The sequence below is a fragment of the Trachypithecus francoisi genome, unplaced genomic scaffold, assembly GCF_009764315.1.
Source record: "Trachypithecus francoisi isolate TF-2019V2 unplaced genomic scaffold, Tfra_2.0 Lachesis_group10, whole genome shotgun sequence".
Taxonomy (NCBI): domain Eukaryota; kingdom Metazoa; phylum Chordata; class Mammalia; order Primates; family Cercopithecidae; genus Trachypithecus; species Trachypithecus francoisi.
The window spans coordinates 87,417,812-87,445,682 of NW_022681455.1; the positions used below are offsets into that span (position 1 = coordinate 87,417,812).

The 27,871-nt window shown below is 37.0% G+C and overlaps 1 protein-coding gene across 1 annotated transcript in view; it reads right to left on the reverse strand.

Moving 5' to 3' along the window:
* The window catches only part of ITFG1 (integrin alpha FG-GAP repeat containing 1), a 305,928-nt gene that overhangs the window by 33,626 nt on the left and 244,431 nt on the right, over window positions 1–27,871 (reverse strand). Inside the window, exon 14 of the mRNA XM_033218313.1 lies at window positions 17,969–18,047. Within this exon, the coding sequence (XP_033074204.1) occupies window positions 17,969–18,047 (79 nt within the window). The remainder of the gene's footprint in view (window positions 1–17,968; window positions 18,048–27,871) is intronic.

Genomic DNA, 27,871 nt, shown 5'->3' on the forward strand with positions numbered 1-27,871 from the left:
TCGCTCTGTTGCCCGGGCTGGAGTGCAGTGGCCGGATCTCAGCTCACTGCAAGCTCCGCCTCCTGGGTTTACGCCATTCTCCTGCCTCGGCCTCCCGAGTAGCTGGGACTACAGGCGCCCGCCACCTCGCCCGGCTAGTTTTTGTATTTTTAGTAGAGACGGGGTTTCACCGTGTTAGGCAGGATGGTCTTGATCTCCTGACCTCGTGATCCGCCCATCTCGGCCTCCCAAAGTGCTGGGATTACGGGCTTGAGCCACCGCGCCCGGCCCGAGAAGAAAGAATTTGAATTTATATTTAGGATAATTTTTTTTTTTTGAGACAGAGTCTTGCTCTGTCACCCAGGCTGGAGTACAGTGGTGCAATCTTGGCTCGCTCCAAGCTCCGCCTTCCAGGCTCACGCCATTCTCCTGCCTCAGCCTCCCAAGTAGCTGGGACTACAGGCGCACACCACCACACCCAGCTAATTATTTTGTATTTTTAGTAGAGACAGGTTTCACTGTGTTAGCCAGGATGGTCTCGATCTCCTGACCTCGTGATTCGCCTGCCTCAGCCTCCTAAAGCGCTGGGAATACAGGCGTGACCCACCGTGCCCGGCTAGGAGAAAATTTTTATTTTGCCCTTATTTAGAACTAAAAATATCTTACTGAATTTATATTTGTATCAAATCCTTATTCTCACAGTTTCTTGATTATAAGACAACATGAGTAAGGAGCTAACCAGTATTGTGGGATGAATTGAGGACCCATGAATTCCTACTTTGATCAAGTTCTCAGTCAGCAAGACAAGAAATTTATTTCACATGGGTGCTCTATATATGTTATCTTACAGTTAATCATGTTATAATCTTTTCTGACAGTGGTCTAAAGTTTTATACAAATCTTAGCAGTAATCTCACTAGCCCTTTAGCAAAAGGGCTGACCTTGTACTGTTTATCTTTGTATCCTCATCAAGGGGTCTGGCACAATATCATACATAAACAGATTTTTCTATTAAATTTATCAACTTAACTGTGTATCTGATATTCAGTATGTTTAAAACTTTTCCATATAAGCAGAACTACTTTTAAAAGGTTTTCAGTGATACAAAGTACTAACAGTCTTACCATACAAAGTAGACATAACAGTGTTACTTACAGTCCCAGGTCAGAAATGTAGGGCTAACTCATCGGCTGAACGCTAAGAACTAAATAGTGCTCCCTGTTACATGTTTATATAAGGCTATTGTTTTTCTTTTATGTTGAACTAGATAATAGGAGACATTCATTCTTTAATTGAACGCTAAGAACTAAATAGTGCTCCCTGTTACATGTTTATATAAGGCTATTGTTTTTCTTTTATGTTGAACTAGATAATAGGAGACCTTCATTCTTTAATAAATAGTTTATAAGTTCTTTTAGTGATATCCAAATAAAAGTTGAGATGAGGTAGCTATTTATTATTAAGAGGTAAATTATCTCTTTCACCTAGCAAGGTACCATTTAATACACTCTAGTAGTTTAGGAAAGGAGAAACTAGTGGTCTGAAGAATTTAACATCGAAAGAAAATTATGCCACAACATTGATAAACTCAGGATTGGTTTTCAGATTAGAAAACTAAATATTAGAAACAGAGATGGCATAGATAAAATGTTAAAACCCCTTCTCATAATTATTTTTAAAATGTCTGCTATTCCTTCACTGATACACACTAATCAATATTCTTTAATGTTCTCCTAGCATTAATTCTTTCCATAGTCTACCTCGTGAATGTGTAATTATTTGAAAGGCTGCTGTGCAGGTGTAACTTAAAAAAAGAAAAAAAAAAAAGAAACATAATGGGAAAGCACTTAGATAACAGGTATTGCTTCAAGCAGAAATCTTAAAACATCTGGGGGTGCTCAACAACAACAAAACAGAAAAAAATGGGCCTAGGTCTTGAATACATATTTTTCCAAAACCGATATACAAATAAATGGCCAATAAGCAAATACAATATGCTCAATATTACGAAAATGCAAATCAAAACTACAATGGGATCCTACCTCACACCCAACAGAATGGCTACGAAAAAGTAGAAATAACTAAGTGTTGGCAAGAATGTAGAAAAGTGCACCCTGTGTACTGTTGGTGGGAATATAAAATGGTGTGTAGACCCACCATGGAAAATGGTATGGTGGTTCCTTCAGAAATTACACAGAAGTATCATATGATGCAGCAAGTCTGCTTTTGGGTATATACCCAAAAGAACTGAAAGCAGGGTGTCCAGGTGGTATTTGTACACCTATGTTTATAGCAGGATTACAACAGCCAAAAGGAGGAAGCAACCCAAGTGTCCATGAACTGGGGAATGAATAGAAAAAAGTGTGGAATACACCTAAAATGAAATATTATTCAGCATTAAAGGAAGATGAAACATGCTACACTGATGCACCTCAAGGACTTTACGCTAAGTGAAATAAACCAGTCACAAAAAGACAAATACCGTATGATTCCAATTACATTTGGTACCTAAAGCAGCAGTCCTCAAACTTTTTGGCACCAGGAACTGGTTTTGTGGAAGACAATTTTTCCACGGACCAGGGGATGGCTGGGATGTGGGATGATTCAAGCACATTACATTTATTATGCACTTTATTTCTATTATTATTACATTGTAATATGTAATGAAATAATTATAAAACTCACCATAATGTAGAATCAGTGGGAGCCCTGAGCTTGTTTTCCTGCAACTAGACAGTTCCATCTGGGGGTGATGGAAGACAGTGACAGATCATCAGGCATAGATTCTCATAAGGAGCGTGCAGCCCAGATCCCTCACATCAACAGTTCACAATAGGGTTCATGGTCCTAAGAGAATCTAATGCAGCAGCTGATCTGACAGGAGGCAGAGCTCAGGCTATAATGTGATTGATGGGGAGCAGCTATAAATATAGATGAAGCTTTGCTTGCTCACCTGCTGCTCACCTCCTGCTATCTGGCCTGGTTCCTAACAGGCCATGGATCGGTACTGGTCTGTGGCCTGGGGGTTGGGGGGACCTCTGACCTAGAGTACTCAGATTCATAGAGACCGAAGGTAGAATGGTATATGCCATGGGCTGGAGCGGGAGGGAAATGGGGAGTTAGTGTTTAATGGGTACAGAGTTTCAAGTCTGCAAGGTGAAGTGCTCTGGAGATTAATGATGGTGATGGTTGCACACAATGTGAATACACTTAGTACTATTGAACTGTATACTTAAAAATGGTTAAGATGATATATTTTATGTTTGTATATATTTCACCACAATTTAAAACAAAAATGAAAAGTCCCCACCCCTGCCAAATATGGGGGTGATGCTAAGAAAAACTGTCCATGGCCCCATATAAAAATATAATTTTGTCCAATACATATATTATTAGCATTTTTATCCCCAGTACAATCTTTCCATGGCATCTGACAGCCCACCTGTTATAGCTAAATCTTATCAACCAAACCTATACCAACCCTGTCGAAGACTCACCCTTAGTAACCAGCTTCCATAATAAAAATTTCAAAACAACTACTTTATGATTTCAAAGTTTGAATTTCTGTGAGTCATTCCTTCCCTCAGTGACTCCAATAGGTACTTTAAAACTAGATGACTTTATAAGCTTAGAGTATTTCTAAGATACACATCATATTCTCTTTTCTTCCTAAACTGCTTCTAAAGATAATAAATTCAGCAATTCAGCTAATATAAATGCTTTTGTATTCTGTTAGCTTTTGGTTTTTAAAACATTTGTTTATATTTCTATTATAGCTCTTTTAACTATTTCTTGTCTGACCGTTATGCTAAGGAGGTATGCATACACACATCATTTGTGCCAGGTGGTATTAAAAGTAAAATAAGGTTTAATGAACCACTGACAGGCAGAGCAGTAGCTGAATGCCTGGGTCCCTTTCCCCTCACCATCCTGTATTATTAAGGTGCACACATCAACTGCAGCAGATGCATCATGAAAAATACTCAAGTGCCCCAGTCTTTGAGGCATTTTATATTTTATATGGACATTGGAAGGAGACTGGGAATATCTAGAAGACACGAGAGCTTCCTGGTTGAGAAAACTGTCTTTGTTACAAAGGAGGAGTGTCAGGAACTAAGCTTCAATTATTGGGCTGTTGTATTCTCTAGACTCATGTGCTGAGCTAGCACTTTGCCAAACTATCAAAAGATAGGTCCCAGGACCATCAGATATACCTCTCCTGCCTCTCCAAATCTTTTCCCAATTCATCTGTTTACAGTGCCATATGATGCCTGGCAAATACTACTACTATTTACATAGGAAGGTGGGAAGGATTTCCAAATATCCATAGAAGTTTGGAATCATAGCTGAATATTCATAAGTTTATAAAGTTTCATGATATTTGTGAGTTTTATAGTCTGTATCAGGATTTCTCAAGTCAGCACTGTTGACATTTTGGGATGGATAATTTTTTGTTGAGGGAGCTGTTCTATCTGTTATAGTTTGCTTAGCAGCCTCGTGGCCTCTATCCACTAGATGCCAGTAGCACCCTCCCAGTTGTGACAATCAAAAATGTCTGCAGACATTGTTAAATGTCTCCCGTGACTCAAAATCACCCCTGATTGAGAACCACTGGTCCAAAGACAATTCGTACAAATTTTCAGACTCAGGTTCTTACTGCACTCAATGAAAGTCAGTGCATTTCTGAATTGGGATGAGAAAAAGTAAATTAGGGGGTAAAAACCCCTCATTTCCTGCATAATCAGCCTGGGAGAGCAGAAAAGGATCATTTTTATTGATCAAGGTTTTCTATGCTATGTGATTATTCTAATAAAGGTATGAACTTCTAGCCTTCTGAAGAAATTTTCTGTGAAAGAAGTTATCTAACTACAGGAAGTAACCAGGCTTTCAGGATTGGAGCAACCAGTGAGAACTCCATACTTCAACAGACTTCATCCTAGGAACACACACAGAGATTGAACATCCACTCCTATCGTATCATCAACCAGTGTGCAATTCCGTTTAATTAATCAGAGTCATAGTTGTTTGTTAATTTCACCAGCTGGAATTAAATATCTATCCATCCATCCATCCATCCATCCATCCATCCATCCATCCATCCATCGAGACAGAGTCTAACTTTGTTGGCCAGGCTGGAATGCAGTGGCATGATCTTGGCTTACTGCAACCTCTGCCTCCTGGGTTCATGCGACTATCCTGCCTCAGCCCCTTGAGTAGCTGGGACTACAGGTGCCCACCACTATGACTGGCTAATTTTTGTATTTTTAGCAGAGACTGGGTTTCACCATGTTGGTCTGGCTGGTCTCAAACTCCTGACCTCAAGTGATCCACACAACTCGGCCTCCCAAAGTGCTCGGATCACAGGCGTGATCCACCATGCCTGGCCAGGCATTAAATATTTGATAATAATAGTTAATATTTACTATCTAAGCTATAATAGCAACTTGATCTCTCCAGTTGGATCCAAAGAACACATGATTACCTCCCCCACCCCCATCTAAACTGCTCCTCACCAGTCACCTTTCTCAGTAAGAGACAGCTACCCTACTCTATGGCGCAAGCCTTCATATCCTGTGATTTATTCTTATTGAGATATAATTCACATGCCATAAAATGTACCTTTAATGTATACAATTCAGCAGTTTGTTAGTATGTTCACAGAGTTGTGCAAACCTGACCACTATCGAATTCCAGAACATTGTCATAGACTCAATATGAAACTCCATACCCATCAGCAGTCATCCCATTACTCTCACCAGCCCCTGGGAACCAGAATCTACTTTCTGTCTCTATGGATCTGCTTATTCTAGGCACTTCGTATAAATGGAATAATGCCACGAAAACGACCTTTTGTTTGTGGCTTCTTTCATTTAGCAGGTTTTCAAGGTTCCTCCTCTGATTCACTTTTGATTTTCCTTTTTTCACCCATTCCATGTTAGTCCATGAAGAAGTGCAGTTGAGGCCATCTCCCTAACATATCCCTAGCCTGCCCATTTCTCTCCATCACTGCTACCATGTTAGTGTGAGCTGTGGGCATCTTGTGCCTGAATGCTTCCTATACTTCACCTGACTGACATACCAACAGTCACAACTCAACTCCTAAGTTTTCTACCCAAGAGAGGCCCTCCCTGACCAACCAACTTAAAGTAGCACTCAAACCACTCTCCATTACATGGACCTCTTTTTGCTTTTATTCGTTCATTCAGTTATTCAACAAATTATGATAGTATTTCTCTAGGTGCTGGGAATACAGAAGTGAACAAGACAAAGATCCTTGCTCTCTTATATTCTAATGGAGGTACAACACAATAAAATAATTAGAAGGTGGCAAGTGCTTTGGTACAAGATGAAGTACAGAAGGGGAATAGTGAGGAGTGGGGAGTGTTGTGGTTTTCAAAAAAGTGATCAGAGAAGTGCTCAGTGAGGTGACAGCTGAACAAAGACATGAAGCAGGTAAGCCATGAGGATATCCAAAGATGGGTGTCCCAGGGAGAGGAGATGAGCTTGGTGAATGCAGGGCAGCAAAGGGGCTTGTATAACAGATGCAGAGTTAAGAAGGTGGGAGAGTACAAGCAGATGCCGTCAGAGAGAGAACAGAGATCCAGAACTTGTAGGGCCCTGGGGGCCACAGGACGTTAACTCACTACCTGGTATTTTCCCATTTTCTCTCTCCCCACCCTCCTACCCCTTCCACAGAATGTAAATGCGTTGAGAGCAACAACATTATCTGGTTTGTTCAACAGTATATACTTACTCAGCCAAGAACTGTACCAGACAGTGAACATTCAATAAATGTTTACTAGATGCATTTATTGAATAATTACTATGTACCAGGCATTGTATAAGGCCTTAGTATGCATTATCTCATAATTATTCTCACCATTTTACAGTAAGAAAACTGTAGTTTGGGGAGGTTAAATAATTGCCCAAGGTAACAAAGCAGGAGACTGGAAAAGCCAAGACTTGAAATCAGGAGTGCTGACTCCAGAAACTTTATTCCACTACCTTTAAAATCACTTATAAATATAAATATCATATTATCACTTATTATAAAAGATGGCTAAGACTAGAGAACCTGGAGCCAGGCTGCCTGAGCTCTGCCTCATACTAGCTGTGTGACTCTGGGGAAGTCCTTAACTTCTGTGTGAATCAGATTCTTCAGCTCTAAAGTGAGGATGACAATAATGAACTACATTACTAGCCATTGTGAGACTTAAAAAAATGAATCCATATATAAGAACTTTAGAGGTGTTTGGCACATTAGAAGTACTTATTAAGTATAAGCTATTATTTATTCCCAGAGTCTTTAAGCCTTATATATCTTTCCAGCTATGAGACTAGTATGAGGCACTGTATCTTCTACAACCTGGAGCTGTACTTCTAGGACAAATGAAAGGACCTGACATAAGGTGGTTAACATCAGCGGGCACCAGTCCCTTACTTTTATTGTATCGTTTTTATCTTAGAAGTCAAATATTAATATTTTCTGTTGGCAACCATAAGAAAAAGTTTTGGCGGTAATCAATAAAACTTCTAATGTGTCTCCATGTTTCTCCTGTTCGAAAAATACAGGAGAAAGTAATTTCAGAAAAAGCTGATCATCTTATCTGGAATCATTTCTCATCCTACATAAGTGGGATACTGTTTGAGATAACCAGCTTCTCTGTGTTTGTTATTAGCTTTCTAAAATCAGGGTTAGCACATTTGTAAGAGTAAAACCTTTTGACTGAGGAAGTCAGATGATCAATCTATCTTCCTTCCATGAGTACAATGCAAGGAGGGGAGCGGAGGGAAGTGAGGGTGTATGGGAATTGAGAGACAAGACAGATTTAAAAAATATCCTTCCTCACAATTATTCAAATACTTTAAATGTGTATCATGGTCATCCAACTTAGAATAAGAAGGGGGAAAATATAAGGAAGATTGAAAAAACTGAGAATTAAAAATTGAGCCATGAGAAAAGTATTAAAAATCAAGATAGCCAAAGTTCAGTGAAATCTAATGAAGTGGTTCCCACCTACTTTATCACTAAAACTCTTTTGCATGTTTCTTTTATAGACTTGAAATTGGAATACATTTTGTCTATCAAACTATATTTGATTTCTAAAATGTTTTCTATTTTAATTCAGTTGTAACTGTGAAATAAATCATATCCCAAGCATTCATTTAATATTATCTATCTGATCAGAACTATTGATCACTATATAACCAATATTATCTTAGTATTGATATAATTTCAATAAAAGCAAAGAAGCATAATATATTGTTACTCTATGGAACCTTATACAAAATATACAATGGTATTTAGGCTGCAAATAGTTACAGATACTATTTTTACCACCACAGCTCTTACAGTGATTTTTAAATTAAACTTTTTGAGATGATTTTAGATTTACATGCAGACGTAGAAATAACGCAAAATCCCATGTACCCTTTATTCAGTTTTCACCCATGGTAACATCTTACAAAATGACAGCATATTATCAAAGCCAGTAAAATACTGATTCTGAGGCAGTGAAGTCCCGAACATTTCCATCACAAGGATCCCTCATACTGTCTTTTCATAGCCACAACCACTTTCCTGTCACCCACACCTACTCCTAAATCCCTGTCTAACTCTAATTTGTTCTTCATTTCCATATATTTTTTTCACTTCAGAAATGTTATACAAATAGAATCATATACTATATAAACTTCTGGGATGGACTTTTTCTCAGTGTAATCCTCTGGAGATTCATCTGGGTTGTTCTGTGAAAAACAGTTTGTTCCTTTTCATCGCTGAGTAGTGTTTCATGGCATGGATGTACCAAAGATTTTAATAAGCCACAGGAGGATGCCTGGGTTGCTTCTAGTTTAGGGCTATTATGAGTACAGCTGGTATAAACACTCGTGTGTAGATTTTTGAGTGAACATTTAACTTTTCATCTCTCTGGGATCAATGCCTTGGGACTGCAATTGCTGGGTCATACAGTAGTTTCATGTCTACTTTTTTAAGAACTACCAACATTTTCCAGAGTGACTAAAACATTTCACATTCACACAAGCAACATATAAGTGATCCACTGTCTCTGCATCCTCATTAGCATTTGGTGTTGTCACTTTATATTTTTAGCCATTCTGATAGGTGTGTAGTATATCTCATTGTGGTTTTAATGTGCATTTCCCTAATTCAATACTGTTAACATCTTTTCATGTGCTAATTGCTACCTATGTATCTTATTCAGTGAAATGTCTCTTCATGTCTCTTGTCCATGTTTTAATTTGACAGTTTGGAGGAGTTATTTGTATGTTATAGATAATGAACTTTCGTCAGATATGCGATTTGCAAATATTTTTCTTTCAGGCTGTAGGCTGTCTTTTCATCCTCTTATGAGGGTCTTTCACAGAGCAAAAGTATTTAAGTTTTGATGAAATCTTATAAATATTTCCTTTAATGGATCTCGCTTTTGGTGTAAAGTCTAAGGACTCTTTGCCAAGCCTTAGATCCAGAAAATATCCTCATGATTCTTGTTAGAAGATCTATAGTTTCATATTTTACATTTATGTCCATGATCCATTCTGAATTAATTTTTGTAATGTTGTGAAGAAATCTATCTTTCCTTTATTGCTTTTTGCACCTTCGTCAAAAATGAGGTAGGCATGTTTATTTATATGGGCTTATTTCTGGGTTCTGTCTTCCATTTCATAATCAATGTATCTATACTTCTGCCAATACTATACAGTCTTGATTACTGCAGCTATAAAATAAGTCTTGAAATTACACAGACAAATTTCACCTATTTTATTCTTTTTCCAATTGTTTCAGTTCTATTAGGTTGGTGCAAAAGTAATTGTGGTTTTGCCATTAAAAAATGACAAAAAGCACAATTACTTTTGCAGCAACTTAGTAGCTCCTTGGTCTTTCCATGTGTATTTTCTAATGAAATTGTCTATATCTACAAAATATCCTTCTGGGGATGTGGAAAGGAATTGTGTTAAACCTGCAAGGCAATTTATGGAAAACTGATATCTCTCTCTGTTAAATCTCCCAATCTATGAAACTTGCGTATCTCTTCATTAATTTAGATCACTGATTTTTCTCACTGGCATTGTGTAGTTTTCAACATATAAGTCCTCTATATGTTTTGTTAAATTTATACTTAGGTATTTCACATTTTTTGAGTGATTATGAATAGAAATGTATTTTTAATTTTGGTGTCCATGTATCCATTGATAATGTACAGACATACAACTGATTTTTGTGTACTTGTATCCTGCAACCTTGCTGAATGTACTTCTTGGTTGCAGTAGTTTTTGCTGAGTGTGTGTCTTTTATTCCTGGAGGTCGTCTTTGTATACAATTATGTCATCTGGAAATAGTGATGGTTTTACTTTTTTCCTTTCAACTTGGTTGCCTTTTGTTTCCTTTTCTTGCCTTCTTCCAGTGAATTTACAATTAGAGTGGTTAGAGGAGATATCCTTGCTTAGTTCCTAATCTTCGATGCAGACCATTCAGTCTTTTATCATTAAGCATAAATTCAGCTGTAGGTTTCTTGTAAACATTCTGTATCAAATTCAGGAAATTATTATCTATTCCTATTTTTATGACAGTTTTTATCATGAATAGTTTAAACTTCAGTGCTTTTTCGGCATCAGTTGATATGACGAGGTGATTTGTTTTCTTCTTTACTCTGTCAATGTGGTGTACTACAATGATAGATTTTTGAATCTTGAACTGGCATTGTGTCCCTCGCATAACCCCCACTTGGTCATGGTATATAATTCTTCTTATATAATGCTGTATGTGTTCTACTCACTAATTTTTTTTCTTTTTTTTTTGGTAGAGAAGGGGTCTTACTGTGTATCCCAGGCTGGTCTCAAATTCCCAGGCTCAAGTGATCCTCCCGCGTCGGCCTCCCAGAGTGCTGGGATTGCAGGCATGAGCTACCATGTCTGTTCCACTAATATGTTTTTCATGATTTCTGTATTTATATTCGTGAGGAATATCTGTCTACAGGGATTTTGTACTGTCTGTCTGGTTTTGGTATCAGCATAAACCTACAAACTAGAAAATGTTCCTTTTTCTCTGAAAGAGACTGTACAGAATTTGAAGTTAACTCTTTTATTTTTTTGAGACGGGATCTTGCTGTGTCAGCCAGGTTAGAGTACAGTGGTGCAATCATGGCTCACTGTAACCTCGACCTCCAGGGCTCAAGTGATCCTCCCACTTCAGCCTCCTGAATCGCTGGGACTACGGGCACATGCCACTACATCCGGCTTATTTAAAACATTTTTTTTCTAGACACAGGATTTCACTATCTTGCCCGGGTTGGTCCCGAACTCCTGAACTCAAGTGATCCTCCTGCCTTGGCCTCCCAAAGTGCTGGGATTACTGGCATGAGCCATTGCATTCTACCAGTTAACTGTATTTTAAATGTGTGGTATAATTCTCACCACTTGGGTCTACCTATTTCTTTCTTGAAAGTTTTAAAATTATGAACCCAATTTCCTTAGTAATTTTAAGATTATTCAAATGATATATTTTACATTGGATAATTTGTGATAGTTTGTGTTTTTTAAGCAGTTTGTCCATTTCTTCTAAGATGTCCAATGTATGTGCATATTATTCCCTTATTATCCTTTTGATATCTTCAGGGTCCACAGTGATTCATCTGATTCATTCCTGACACTGACAATTTATGTCTCCTCTCTTTTTTTTGTCAGTCCTGGTACAGATTTGTCAATTTTATTTATTTCCTTTTTAACTGATTTTATCTTTTGTTTTTCTGTTTTAAATTTCAATAACTTCTGCTCTTATTTATTTCCTTCCTCTTGTTTACTTTAGGTTTGCTTTTGTTTATAGGTTGTTGAGGTGGGTGCTTACATTATAAATTTGAGACTTACTCTTTTCTATTATACACATGCATTGTTATGATTTTCCTCTCAGCACTGTTTCAGCTGTGTCCCCAAGTTTTTGATACGTTGTATTTTTCTTTTCATTCAGTTCAGTGTATTTTAAAAATTTCCCTTGAAAATTTCTCTTTGACCCCTGGATTATTTAGAAATATGATGTCTAAGTTTCAAGTGTTTAGAGATTTTACTATATTTCTGCTGTTGATTTCTATTTTAATTTCATTGTGGTTGGAGAATACTCTCTATGGTTTCGTTTCACTTGTTTAAATTTTTTGAGGTTTTTGAATTAAAATTTTTTTAATTGCCCAGAACTCAGTCTATTTTAGTATATGTTCCATGGGCATTTGAAAAGAATGTATTGCTGTTGTTGGGCAGATTATCCTAAAATGTCTACCAGATCCTGTTGGTTGATGATATTGCCGAGTTCTGTATCCTTGCTGATTTTGTTTGCCAAATCTTGAGAGACAGATATTGAGGTCTCCAACTATAAATGTAGATTTGTCTATTTGCCTTTCAGTTCAATTTTTGCTTCACACATTTTGCAGCTCCGTTTTTTGATGCAATTAGAATTGTTATGTCACGGGAGGGGAGAGGGGCTGAAGGTTGAGCTGATTACTAATGGCCAGTAATTTAATCAATAATGCCTCCAAAATGACGCTTCTATAAATCCCAAAAGGACAGGGTTGGGAGAGCTTCTGGGTTACTGAATACATACATGGGCTAGGAGTGTGGTGCACCCCAAGTTCCACAAGACTTGTGCTCAGGACCCTTCTGAACCTTGCCTTATGTATTTCTTCATGTGGCTGTTCATCTGTACCCTTCATAATATCCTTTATAATAAGCCAGTATATGTAAGTATTTCCCTGAGTTCTGTGAGCCATTCCAGCAAATGACTAGACTCTCCATCAGAAATACGGGATGCCTGGACTTGTGATTGGCATCCAAAATGGGGAAAATCTTGTGAGACTGAGCCTTTAACTGTGGGATATGAGTCTGCCTCCGGATACTGTCAAAATTGAATTAAATTATGAGATACCTAGCTTGTTTTGGAGAACAGGTTGATGTGAGGTAAAACGCTACACATCTGGTCAGAGATGTGTTCTGTGTTGAATGAATGCATGTCGTAGAACACATATTTTTTCCCCTAGATCACAGCATGTGATTGCTTAACATCACTTCTTGCATAGACTAAGGGCACACAGAAGACAAAGGTTACTTATGTTTTTCTCAGATATATTAACAAATAGTAACCACAGAGGAAAAAGGAAAATGATTTTGCTCTGGATTTAAACAGTAGGGCCAAGTAAGTAATTTATGGGGTAGAAAAGCAATTCTTGGTCTAATAATGTTATTTTTCATAAATGACCAACAACTCACTAGTCTACAAAATTTTGCCAATGTACTCCATTCTACTAAGTTCTTATTAATATTGTTTAGGCAATTTGGATGCCCATTGTGGATCCCTGGCTAATTTACAAGTGTAGTAAACAAAATCCTAGATTCAAAACCACAGGAGTTTAAGCTCCTAAAAAGTTCATAATAAAAATACTTCATTTTTATTTTTTAAATCTGTTACAGGAACTATTATTTAGAAAATTAACGACTCCTCTGTAATGTAACTCTCTAATAATGTTTGGCCATTCAGGTTTTGCTAGGAAATGGAGTAAGACCACAGAGTAATGGGTAAGAATGATAATCTATCTGTAAGCAATAGGATAGTTGGGCCAGGCCTTTACTAAATAATATTAATTTATGATGTTGTTGTTGTCTCTCTCTGGTGGTGGTTTTCCAACTTTTCTGATCACAGCCCCCAATAAAAACTACATCATATGTTATTATCTAGTGTGAAAACACACACATACACACAGACACACACACACACACAACTAAATAAAAATTTCATGAAACAATACTTTACTATTTGCGATGTACTCTGATCAATATATTGTTTTCTATTGTTCTCTTTTATTCTATTAAGTAAAATACCCTAAAAGCTACTACATTAATTTTATGACCCGCTAATGGGTAGTGAGTGACTCTCAGCTGCTCTAGGAGAAAACCAAGGCTGTAGTTTCCGAAATACATAAATGTAGTCATCGTCTTCCTCCAGTGGAACATTCTCTGCTGATGGGGTAGGATGGGATGGAAGGTATGGTTTAACCAAGTAATGTTTCTTTGGAGTTCAACATGCTTAATATTTAAACTGGGAATTCTCATCCTTTAAAATTTGGGGCAGGGTTTCATGATGGCACCCCCTTAGTCAATTAAATTAAGTGCTACTTCCTTGCTTAGAATACATTTTTATGCATGAAATACAGCATGTTTGAAATATTTTAAAAGCTTTTTCTTAAAAAGCAATATATATTTAGTAAACAAAAATGTGAACAAATATATAAAATCCAAAACCCAAGAGATAATCATGGTAACATATGTTATTTTGTTTATATATTTGTCCTACACACAGACACACTTAAAAATCACACACATACAATTTGCATTCCCATGACCAAGAGATAATTGTGGTAACATTTTATGCGTCATTTTGTTCAGATATTTTTCCTATACACAGACAAACTTAAAATAATACACATACAATTTGGATTTTACATGCAGATATGTCTTCCTCCAACTATTATAAACATCAAAAGTTATCTTAAAATATTTTGTAGGCTGGAGAATATTATAAAATGAGATAATTTATTATATCTCTATTTATACACATTTAGATTTTGTTCAAGTTTGTAAGTACTTTTTATTTTTGTTTACGGTGTTCTGCCATGAAAATTTATGCATTCATTTGATTTATGCACTCAACTGCATTTATTTTTACCTTAGATATTTTTTCATTTCCTTTTATGCCTACAAATTCCCTCCTAATTTCTACTCCAATCTAGAGACAGGTAAATATTAGATATAGTAAGAATAAATCCAATGTTCCATTACTGTTTTGGGGTAGATTTTTAAAAATCATGCTAAGTAAATATTGTTCCATTCACTTAAAAAAATAGTAATGGGTAGTGAATATTACTGAATGGAGTTCAATACCAGGTGCCAATGCCTAGTTTGCAGTATAAGTTTGGTGAAAATTTTGTTGACTGAATCAACAATCATGTTTTTTTTGTTTGTTTTTGAGATGGAGTTTTGCTCTTGTCACCCACCTGGAGTGCAATGGCGTGATCTCAGCTTACTGCAACCTCTGCCTTCTGGTTCAAGTGAACCCTCAGCCTCCCGAAGTAGCTGGGACTACAGGCATGCGCCACCACCCCTGGCTAATTTTTTTTGTATTTTTAGTAGAGACGGGGTTTCACCATTTTGGCCAGGCTGGTCTCAAACTCCTGACCTCAGGTGATCCGCCCACCTTGGCCTCCCAAAGTACTGGAATTACAGGCATGGGCCACTGAACTCAGCCCATCTTTTTAAAACAATGAAAAAGAACTGAAAACTAGTCAACAGTTATAGAAATGTACAAAGTGGAAAGTGAATCTCTTGAAATTGTGTTCCTCAAGATAAATGTTAATTTAGTGTTTATCCTTCCAGATTTTTTTCTATGAAGTGAGAATTATTTTTTTATTTTATTATTTATTTATTTACTTTTTTTGAGACAGTCTTACTCTTTCACCAAGGCTGGAGTGCAGTGGTGTGATCTCGGTTTACTGCAACCTCTACCTCCCGGGTCCAAGCGATTCTCATGCCTCAGTCTCCTGAGTAGCTAGAATTACAGGTGACCGCCACCACACACAGCTTTTGTGTTTTTAGTGGAAATGGGGCTTTGCCATGTTGGCCAGGCTGGTCTTGAACTCCTGACCTCAAGTGAACCACCTGCCTTGGCCTCCCAAAGTGGTGGGATTACAGGCATGAGCACTTGGCCTGAATTATTCATTTAACTGCACACAAATATATGTAAATAGATGTTTACTGTTGTATTGTTGTATTATATAGTAAAACAAAAAATAGAGGATTGGCTAGAGTAGCTATTGTATCTTTATACAAAATAGCCCCCAAAGAAATCAGGATTATCTGTAGGAACAGACATGGAGAGATGTACACAATATATTATTATACGAAAAAAAAAGAAAAAGAAAGTATTTTAAAAATTGATGCACTGCTATAACAATTAAGAGATTTTCCCATTTTAAACCATCAGCGCATTCCTTAGATAATCATCTACTTGATTATGTTAAGTAGGCAATTCTTTAAAAATACAGACAAATTTAAGTTGTTAGTTTTTAGATAGGATTTTCACTGATATCCCACCAGTGAACTTAGTTTTTGGTTTTGAGTATTCTCGCTCTGCCTGAGTTATACTAGCTTCATGAAATGTAATAAATAACTTCATCTTGTTGTCCTGTATTCTGGAACATCTTACCTAGCACTGAAATCATCTGCATCTTCAAAATCTAAAAGAATTAACTGATAAAACCAGCTGGTCCCAGAGCCTTTTTTGTAAAGGTTTAATATGTACATGAATTAAAAACATAAAGAAGTAATTTGTTCAAATTATCGATACCCTTATTTATCTTGAACTACAGTGACTGATAGTGGTATATTAAAGTATAATTGTGGCTGGGCGCGGTGGCTCACGCCTGAAATCCCAGCACTTTGGGAGGCCGAGGTGGGTGGATCACGAGGTCAGGAGATCGAGATCATCCTGGCTAACACAGGTGAAACCTCATCTCTACTAAAAATACAAAAAATTAGTCAGGCGTAGTGGCGGGCGCCTGTGGTACCAGCTGCTCGGGAGGCTGACGCAGGAGAATGGCATGAACCCGTGAGGTGGAGCCTGCAGTGAGCCGAGATCGCGCCACTGCAATCCAGCCTGGGCGACAGAGCGAGACTGCGTCTCAAAAAAAAAAAAGTGAAATTGTGTTTGTCAATTTCTCCTTGAATATTGAAAAAAAAATTGTTATATGGAATGTTTCTGTGCTGAAGCAAGCAGTACAACTGAGACTCTTAAATGTGTGCAATTAGCTAAAAAAGTAAACTCACTCTGGGGTATATTTGATTTAGTAAGGCCACTATATAACATGGCAATGTTCATATAATGAGTTCTTCCTTTTTTTTTTTTTTTGGCCAAAAAAATAGAGGGGTGACAGCAACTCTGCTTATACTTCTTCATGGTTAAAACTCTAGGCATCTTAAAAGAAGCATATTCAGATTCCTTTTCTTATTTAGATAACTAAAATTATCACAGTTGTATTTACTGTAATTTGGATCTAACCTCAGTCAGTCAGCCATCTGTTAAAAGCAGACATCCTTTGCTCAATCTTATTTCTTTTTTGTCTTAACTGCATTTGCCTTTATTATTTATTTAAATGTATAACCAGATTTTTTCTTTATAACAATTTATCAAAAAAACCCCTCTCTCTATATTCCAGCTTCTATTCTACATATAAAAAAACCAGTAATAGTTTATATTATAGTATTAATTGGATTCTTAATTTTTACTTCTTCTAAGATGAACTTAATTAACTAATTTGCACTTCACTCTCTGACCAATAAAACACAAGTAATTTCACCCAATCTCTCTGCTACTTCAACTAAAAAATAAGGATAATGAGTTGGCTCCATTGTAATAGGGATCTATGAAGAATTGAAAGTGAACATTTTTTGTCATAAGAACCTTTTTTTTGAGACGGAGTCTCGCTCTGTCGCCCAGGCTGGAGTGCGGTGGCCGGATCTCAGCTCACTGCAAGCTCCGCCTCCCGGGTTTACGCCATTCTCCTGCCTCAGCCTCCCGAGTAGCTGGGACTACAGGCGCCCGCCACCTCGCCCGGCTAGTTTTTTTTTTTTTTGTATTTTTTAGTAGAGACGGGGTTTCACTGTGTTAGCCAGGATGGTCTCGATCTCCTGACCTTGTGATCCGCCCGTCTCGGCCTCCCAAAGTGCTGGGATTACAGGCTTGAGCCACCGCGCCCGGCCCATAAGAACCTTTTATAATCTACCAATGTAAGTCTATGGAAAGACTAAGTATAATGAAAGTGAAGATTTTTTTTAAGGAGTGTGAAAACATAATTTTTTCCACCAGTTTACCTTGCCAATATATTGACTGCAGAAGTTTTTATACATTATGGACATACATTATTGTATCTGGTCTTACCTGATCCATTTTTCAGATACCCATTTGCATCAACAGTTGTATACATGATATAAGGTCCAGGTTGATTCACTCCAAAGGGCTGCAATAGAAAAAAAAAATAGTTAAGGCTTGGAAAGTAAGTGAATTATTGGAAGTTTCAGGTAAATCTCTTTCAAAGCAAAAAATTCTTACACAGATGACAGTTTCCTAAAGACCCCTTCCATAAACAGATAGCACATCAAAAGAAAGCCTGTTGTTTCCTAGGATCTTAGTGTTAAAAAATAATACACAAACAAAAAGAAAAACTGATTAGTAGAAAATTCTTAAGACTTTAAATGATTTAATAGTTGCATTTATTTAGTTCATTATTTAACTGGGTATTTCTAAGATCAAATATTCTGTTGAATATAGCATTGCGGGAGGGATTGGACATGGTTTACATTTTCCCACTAAAATATCAACATGAATAAAATGCATCCACAATAATTACAATAGAATAAAAAATACTGATGATTAGTTCTACCACATTTAAACTTCTGCACATTTAGAGAATACATTATTTTTCATTTAAGAAAAATCTGATGGATTGACAGTGCCTCGATGATAATGGTGAGATTTATCTCTATTTCCTATTTCTGGAACATTCCTCAAACCTTGAATAAAATGACATACTCCTTCTCTTTAGAAACCAAGGCTAATTAAATAGAACATAAAGAAACCAAGGATTGCAATGGACATCCTAAGATGACAGAATGTTTAAGAAATGCTTTAAGTTCTTTTGAATATTTTTCACAGCATCAAACTTCTACTGATCTTCCCGGAAAAGTACAGAAAAGTTAATAATGACATTTAGATAGGCTACTGATGCTTTAAAAATGATTTTTCTCCAGGATGATAAGAAGTAATATGATTTCATCAACATCACAATTGCCTGACTGATATTTTAAGATCTTTAGAAGTCCATATGCTTCCAATGGCTATGAGAAAATAGGTTGCTATAAGGATGGAATTACTCATAAGACATTACTAATTGATTAGATGATTCATGAATAAATCACACAAATATGCAAAATAAACTTATTAAGAAACATTTTTATATGGAAAGATGAATATTACACTTTGTACTACACACTACTTTCATGAGAGAATTAGCAAAATGTATCTACATTTTTATTTTGCAGATGGGCAAGGAAAAGCATTGTTCTCTCTCCTATGTGTATTCAGTTAAAAAAAATCAGGTCAGCATGTGTCTGATAGAGTCCTAAAGCTGAAGTTCACCTACCATCATGAGCCAGTCATTCTGATATTTGAAGACAAGGTCTAGAGATCCTGATCTAGTTCCTCTACACAGTGGTTCTCAAAGCATGTTACAGGGAAACCCTGGGGGTCCCAGAACACCTTCAGAAGGTCACATTAGGTAAAAACTATTTTCATGATAATACTAAGACATCATTTGCATTTTACACAGTGTTAACATTTGTACTAATAGAGCAAAAGCAAAGATGTGGGTAATTAGCAGTGGCACCAAACAACGGATATTCAGACTTGGGTATTTAGCTAACATTTTCTTGAAAATGGACAAAGTGAGTCTACCACTTTCAGAAAACCAAATAAAATGATAAAATTTGAGCTTCTAAGTGAATATTGTAATTTTGAAAAACTTGCATCTGCCACTGTGAGCCTGATATCTTCCCAATACTTAAGAAACTTATGATGCAATCAGTGGTAATATTAACAAATATTATTTAAAAATATTGTACAATAAAATGTGTTAACATGAGGAATATCTGCATAATTCAATAAACCAAAATTTCCAAAATTACCAATGCATGACAGTACAAAACCATTCATGGGTGAAAGATCCATCTAAAGTGCAAGGTAGACAAATACATCTTAGTGTAACAGAGTAGTGTAGAATCACTTCTGGAATGGTTAGTAAGGACCTCAAAAAAATCTGCTCCTCAATAAAAGCAATGAGAATACTGGCAGAAAGTTGTTGAAATCAACTTTTTCAGAACTTTGCAAAAATCCAAGGAGCACTGATTTAAGAAAAATGCTGAATTTTGGTAAGAATAATTACCTCTGTTGTGTTTTAAATTGCCTTATTTCCATGCCTCTCTTCCCAGCGCTGAAGTAGCCTTGAAAACCAACAGCTTTGCAACTAAGGTAGCTATGAAAATGAAGAGCCTACCAGGTACTGGAGGGGGCAGAACAGGTTTAGAGCTCCCCAGATATCCATTCCCCGAGAAATGTCACTATATGACCTTTCCGGAAGCTCCCTGAAAAGCTCTATTCTCAGGGTGTGTCTTTTTTTAATGGACTGAGAACTTGCTCTGTGTGAACAAGCTCCATCACTGTAAAGTTTCTTGAAAAGAATCATCAGCAATTGTTTAACATTGCAGTTGCCTGAGGCAGTGATTATCAGCTGGGGTTAATGAGAGGTTGACCAAATCTTAAAAGGAAAAATGGAAATGAGATATTCACAGGGGACTCTAAAAAGCTCTGACTTATTTCTGGGAATCTAGAAGTTCATGAACATATGCAGCACTATGTTCGTGCCCCAGAAAGACTGGAGAAGGGTCTGACCTCTTATTTAAGGAAATATCTGGCCATCACGGCTGGCCATTAAGCTGAGTGGCAACTTCAGTGGCCACACACAACAAAGAATGAAGACTACAGTATTAGTCTGGGAAAGTTACTGAACAAACAGCAATAAGAGCAAAAACCACAAACCCAGGCAATGGGAGAAATCTGGGAAGATTTCTGGAGTTGACATATAGTTAAAAATGTCCAGTTTTCAATAAAAAAAAAATTATGACATGCAAAGACACAGTATGGCTCATACATCGGGGAAAAAAAACAGTCAAAATAACTGCCTCCAAGGGAGCATAGATGTTAGATTTATTAGGCAAAGACTTTAAATCTGCTATAATAAACATGTTCACCAGTCTGGGCAATATGGGGAGGCCTTGTCTCCATGAAAAGTTAAAAAAATTAGCTGGGCATGGTAGCAAGTGTCTGTGGTCCCAGCTACTCAGGAGGCTGAGGTGGGAGGATTGCTTGAGCCTGGGAGGCTGAGGCTGTAGTGAGCCATGACTGCACCACTGCACTCTAGCCTGGGCAACACAGTGAGACCCTGTCAAAAAAGAAAAGATTGTTCAAAGAATTAAAGGAAAGGAAATCATGTCTAAATAACTGAAGAAAATTATGAGAACACTGTCTCACCACAGTATTAATAAAGAGAAATCACAAAGTAGAACAAAACTGAAATTCTACAGTACAATAACTGAAATGAAAAATTAACTAGCGATAGATTTAAATAGATTTAAACTGGCAGAAGAAATAATCAGCAAAATTGAAGACATGTCAATTCATATTATCTAGTCTGAAGGACAGAAAAAAAGGGAATAAAAAAATGAACAGAGCCTCTGAGACATATGGAGCACCATTAAGAATACCAACAATAATGGGAGTCCCAGAAGAGAGGAAAGAAGTAGAAATAATGTAAAGCAATAATGGCTAAAACCACCTAAATTTAATGCAACATTAACCTGTACAACCAAAAAGCTCAATGAACGCCAAGTAGGGTAAACTCAAAGAGATCCACGCCAAGATACATCACAGTCAAACCCTACCTATTATATCATAGTTAACATTTTGAAAGCCAAAGAGTGAATGTTGAAAGCAGCAAGAGACAAGCAATTCATCATGGACAAGGTATCCTCAGAAGGATTAACAGCTCAATTCTCATCAGAAACCCAGGAGGCTGGAAGGTAATAGGATGACAAATTCAAAGTGTTAAAAGAAAAAGACTGTCAGCCAAGAAGTCTAAAATCCAGCAAAAATATTCTTCAAAAATGAACAGGAAATTAACATATTGCCAGATAAAACCAGAAAGAACTTGTTATTAGCACACCTGACTTGTAGGAAATACTAAAGGGAATTCTGGCTGATCTGAAAGGACACTAGACAGTAACTTGAATCCACACAAATAAATAAAGAGTACTGTTAACTGTAAATATTCTGTGACGACAAAGTTGGGGAAAAAAAAAAGGAACTGTAGGTAAATATGGTATAAATACATTTTTGTCTGCAGCTCTTTTCTCCTACCTGATATAAAAAGACTATTGCTTGAAACAGTAATTCTAAAACCATCTTGTTGGTCTCATAATGCTTGAAGATGTAATTTGTATGACAATAATAGTACAAATTGAGATATGTTAGAGCAAAGTTTTTATAAGCTACTAAAATTAAGCTGGAATTAATATGAACTAGATTGTTTCTAAGTTACGATGTTAATTGTAATCCTGAGAGCAACTACTAACAAAATAACTTTTTTTGTGTGTGTGTGAGACCGAGTCTCATTCTGTTACCCAGGCTAGAGTGCAGCAGCTCGACCTCGGCTCACTGCAACCTCCGTCTCCTGGATTCAAGCAATTCTTCTGCCTCAGCCTCCGGAGTAACTGAGACTACAGGTGCGTGAGACCATGCCCAGCTAATTTTTTTTTGCATTTTTGGTAGAGATGGGATTTCACCATATTGGCCAGGCTGGTCTCGTACTCCCGACCTTGTGATCTGACTGCCTCAGCCTCCCAACCAAAGTGCTGGGATTACACGCATGAGCCACTGCGCCCGGCCCAAAATAACTTTTTAAAAAGAGAGCAAGGCTGGGTGTGGTCTCTACCAAAAATACAAAAATTAGCCGGGCACAGTGGCGCATGCCTGTAGTCCCAGCTACTCAGGAGGCTGAAGCAAGAGAATCACTTGAGCCCAGGAGGTGGAGGTTGCAGCAAGCCTAGGTCACGCCACTGTACTCCAGCCTGGGCAACAGAGTGAGACTCCATCTCAAAATAAATAAACAATAAATAAATAAAATAAAATATAAAAATAGAGTGAAAGAAACAACAAAAGAATTAAAATCATATCCTAGAAAATGCATAGTATAAAAGGATGCAGTAATGGTGGTATTGAGGAGCCAAGAAAATATGACATATAGAAAACAAAAAAATGACAGCCATAATCTGCCTTATCACTAATTTCATTTAATATAAATGAGTTAAATGCTCCTATCAAAAAGGCAAAGATTAACCAAATGGATAGAACAATATAACAAACTATATTCCACCTACGTTATACACACGTTAGATTCGTAGACAACAGATAGGCTGAAAGTAAAAGCATGGAAAGGTATACCATGGAAAAGAAACCCAATGAGAAACGGAATGACTATACTGATATCAGACCAAATACACCTTAACTAAATACAAATTGTTTCTAGACACAATAAAATACATTGTATAATGATAAAAGGGCCAATCCATCAAGAAGACATAACAATTATAAGCATGTATGCACCTAACCAGCAGAGCCCCAAAGAATTTGAGGGAGAAACAGATAATTCAACAATAATAGTTGAAAACTTCAGTATACTCATTTTAATAATGGATAGAAAAACCAGATAGAGGATCAACAGGAAAAAAGAAGATGTGAACAACGCTGTAAACCAACTAGACCTAACAGACATGTAGAGAACACTGCATCCAACTCTAGCAGAGTACATATTCTTCTCAAACACACATGGAGGAGGGACCTGGAGAACATAAAACAAGCTTTATGTTTTATGGTATGCTAGACCATAAAACAAGCTTTAGTAGATATAAAAGCATTGAAATTGTACAAATGATATTCTCTGATTACAACAGAATTAGAAATCAACAACAGAAGGAAATATGTGGAAATTAAACATTTTAATAAACAAATACCAATGAGTACCATAACAAAGTAGGAACAACTCATTGATAAAGTTTCAAAATCCACATTGCAATCAACCTTAAGAAACTTGTCACTTGATGACTTTTTGGTATATATTGATTATCTGAATAGGATATTAAAACACTCCCTTTTATTTTTTTATTTTTGAGGCAGAGTCTCACTCTGTCACCCAGGCTGCAGTGCAGTGGCGCAACCTCGGCTCACTGGAAGCTCCGCCTCCCGTGTTCAGGCCATTCTGCTGCCTCAGCCTCCCGAGTAGCTGAGACTACAGGTGTCCGCCACCACACCTGGCTAATTTTTTGCATTTTTAGTAGAGACTTGGTTTCACCATGTTAGCCAGGATGGTCTCGATCTCCTGACCTCGTGATCCACCCGCCTCGGCCTCCCAAAGTGCTGGGATTACAGGTGTGAGCCCCCACACCCGGCCCAACACTCCCTTTTCTATTACATAGTTATGTGAGGCTGAATTTTTTCCTCTATTTCAACCAAGGCAACATACCACAAAAATCTGAATGTAAAAGGAGATAAGGGAACATGCTATCTTCTATTACACTAAGCATTAAAGAGATTTGTAATAACATAAAGCAATGCCTCTCTTTTCCCTAATATTTTAATATGAAAAATATACTGTTTTAAAAAATAAAATACATTATGTTAATATAATGGGTTATCTTTAAAAACAGTATCATTTAAAATTATTTCAGTTTTAATTTCAAATAAAGTAATGTCAGTAGATGTACCTCACATAAAGAAAAGCTCTTTGGGGTCCATAGACCAAGAAGTTTGAGAATTGCTCTTCTACACCATCTGTATAATGAACAATTTAATTCCCAATTTCCTTTCCCAACTGAAATGATACAACTGATACCTGGACCTATAAGTCTTTTGGTTTCTTATCCCATATGTCATAGCATTAAGCTTCATTTTTTTCTTCTAAAATAGTGCGATTTACCTCCGTATGAATGTTTAATACAAAATATACTAAAAATAGCTATGCTCATAGAAAATGCCAAGAGATCTGGAATAATTTTTACTTTGTGTTTCTTCTATACAATAAAGGTACAAGGAGTATTGCTGTATCTTTCATACGTTTTACATAGTTGGGTTATATTAGGGCGTCCTTTTAAATGTCACATCTGATGCTTGTTTGAAAGAATTCAGGGAAGTTAAATTTAGACATATTAGTGATGGTTCAATTTTTCATACTATCAGTAAAAAAAAGACTATCATTGGCACCCTTTTTCTCGTTCTAGGATATGTCACACTGATGTAATGCAGTTTAGGTGTTGTATCATATAGATTCTTTCTAACTAACCTCATCTCTTGTGTGCCTATTGTCATATAAAATTGGGGTTGGAATACCTCTGTTTTCTTTAGAGACTTTTTAAGTAAGCCAAATCTTGGTGGTTTCCATGTTAGTGTCAGTTATCTGATTACCTAAGGGTTTGTTTCAAGGTCTTGGGCTCCTACAATGGAGTGCAAATAATACTTTAAATCATTGGCTCTGGATGATGAAATAAAAATGGAAAAACATATAAAAGATATTATATTAGGTATAATCAATAATTAGATATTATATGATATAAATTCATGATTCTAAAATATTAGAAAAATAGCTGACTTATAGAATGGACTTAACTTTTCTCAAGGGTAATTTTTAAAAATCCTGTTTATTTTTTAAGTGACCATTCACTGGCATTTGTCTTTATCTTCATTAACATTAGCTGCAATGCTCAATTTAGTTTAATATTGAAAATTTTATATTGTTTCTTACTCATTTCTTTAAGACATTAAATCAAATATCATTTCCTTTAATTCTGGTTATTTTCCTATGAAAACTACAAGATATTTTCCCTCTGACTAAGGTAAGTAAAGGACTGTAAAAAGGCATATTATATGCAGAAAATATCTGTATCATCGTTTTTCTATCTTTGGTACAGGAAGCATGATATTACCAACGTCAGGAGTGACAAAAGAAGGCAAACAGAATTAAGGAGTGAGTAATATTTTAAGGAATGTCAAATAAATCAGTTATAATCAATAAATAGTGGCTGAAGTAATGCCTGCTATACTTTAAAGCATGGTAAAACTGTACCAAGTCAGATCATTCACTTCACTAAAATAAAGATAAGAGAGTTTTTTTTTTTTTTTTTTTTTTTTTTTTTAAAGACAAGCTCTCACTCTGTTGCCCAGGCTGGAGCCCAGTGGTGCGATCACAGTTCACTACAGCCTTGACCTGTGCTCAGGTGATCCTCCCACCTCAGCCTCCTGAGTACCTGGGATTACAGGCGTGTGCCACCACATGCAGCTAATGTAAAATATTTTTATTCTGTAGAGACAGGATCTCACTATGTTGCCCAGGCTAGTCAGACTAGTCTCGAACTCCTGGGCTCAGGCAGTCTTCTGCCTCAGCCTCCCAAAGTGCTGGGATTACAGGTGTAAGCCATGGCGTCTGACCCAAAGATAAATGTACTTGGCCTGTGCTTTGTCAGAATGTTCCTAAATAGAATAGGTAAAAGCCTGAGACCCCTTCTGATTGAAAAGATGAAAAAGTTAAAGTCACCTTGTTCTGTTGCATATATTAAAAATTAATTGTAACAACGGAAAGAATTGTGTTTCATTAGGAGATATTTCTGTGAGCGTTAATAGGGAATATTTTTCCTTTGCATCAGAGCTTTTCCAGAATGCATTTCTCCTGTAAATAGCTTGTAATTTATTTTTCAAATTTTCATACTCAACAGTGAATATGCTATTGGGGTGAGAGATGCGATGGTAAACTTATCAATGAGGGCCCATTAAAAAGCAAACCAAATTCTAGAGAAAGCTCATTTATTCATACCTCAAATATTTATTATGTAACTATGTGTCAGGCACTGTGCTGGGGAGTAAAGACTGAATAATCAATAAGACACAATCCTGAAGGGACTTAACACAGATACTCACCCACTTTAAACTATAATAAGTGACAGTAGCAGGACTAGGCATAGGGTGCTAAGAAACAACAGAAGGTGCATCCAATTCTGTGTCAAAGGGAAGCCAGGGAATTCTTTCTCGGAGGAAATGTTGTCTGAGTGCCAACCCGAAGGTCACACAGAGCAAACTAGGAGAAGGTGAAGAAGACAAGGCTTCAGTACAGAGGCAGGTGTAGGAGCAGGAGGTGACAGAGGTGACAGAACATAGCGGTTCAGGGAGTTGATTATAGAATTGTGGGGGGGCGTGAGGAAAAACTGCAAGAGATAAGGCTGAAGGGGTAAACCAGGGCTCTATCTCAGGAAGCTAGATTTAGACAATCTCTCAAGGGTATAGGGGAGCCACTGAAGGTTTGTGTTTTAGAAAGATCACTATTGTAGTATGTTTTTGAAGGATAGCTTAGATAACTGCAGCAGTCAGGAAAAAAAAAAAAAAAAAAAAAACAGGCCTGAAATACAGTAACAGGACAGAGAGAAGGGACAGTTGTGAGGAAAGAATGATAATCTAGTAGATTTGGGGGACAAGGGAAAGGAAAAAGTGAGTCAGGGAACATGGGAAGAGGACTGGGTTTTGGGGGTGGGGAACGTTAGATTTCAGGGTCCTTCCTTGTAAGGGACTCAGATACAAAGGTGTGATGTTCAGGAGAGTGGTTGAGATCATTTAAAGAGTTCAGAGTAGTCCCTGCTAATGTGCGGTTTCGTGTCCTGTGGTTTCAGTTACTCATTGTACAATACCATAATGTATTTTGAGAGAGAAATATTCACATAACTTTTGTTACAGTATATTGTTATAACTGTTCTATTTTATTATCAGTTATTATTGTTAATCTCGTACTGTGCCTAATTTCTGAACTAAGCTTTATCATAGGTACGTCTGTGTAGGAAAAACAAGGTGCATAGGGTTCAGTACTATCCAAGGTTGCAGACATCCACTGGGGATCTTGGAATGCATCTTTGTGGATAACAGGGGACTATTGTATATACAGTGAGAAGAGAATCTAGGATGGAACCTGAAAATCACCAACATTTAAAAGATAGGCAGAAGAGAAGTCCATAAAGAAACCTGGAAGAATGGGCAGACAGGTAGGAGGAGAGCTGGGAAGAAACAGCATGAAGGCAGCTGAGAAAAGGGAGTGTTCCTATAAGTGTTGGCAGTATCACATGCAGCTGCAGTGGCATAAGC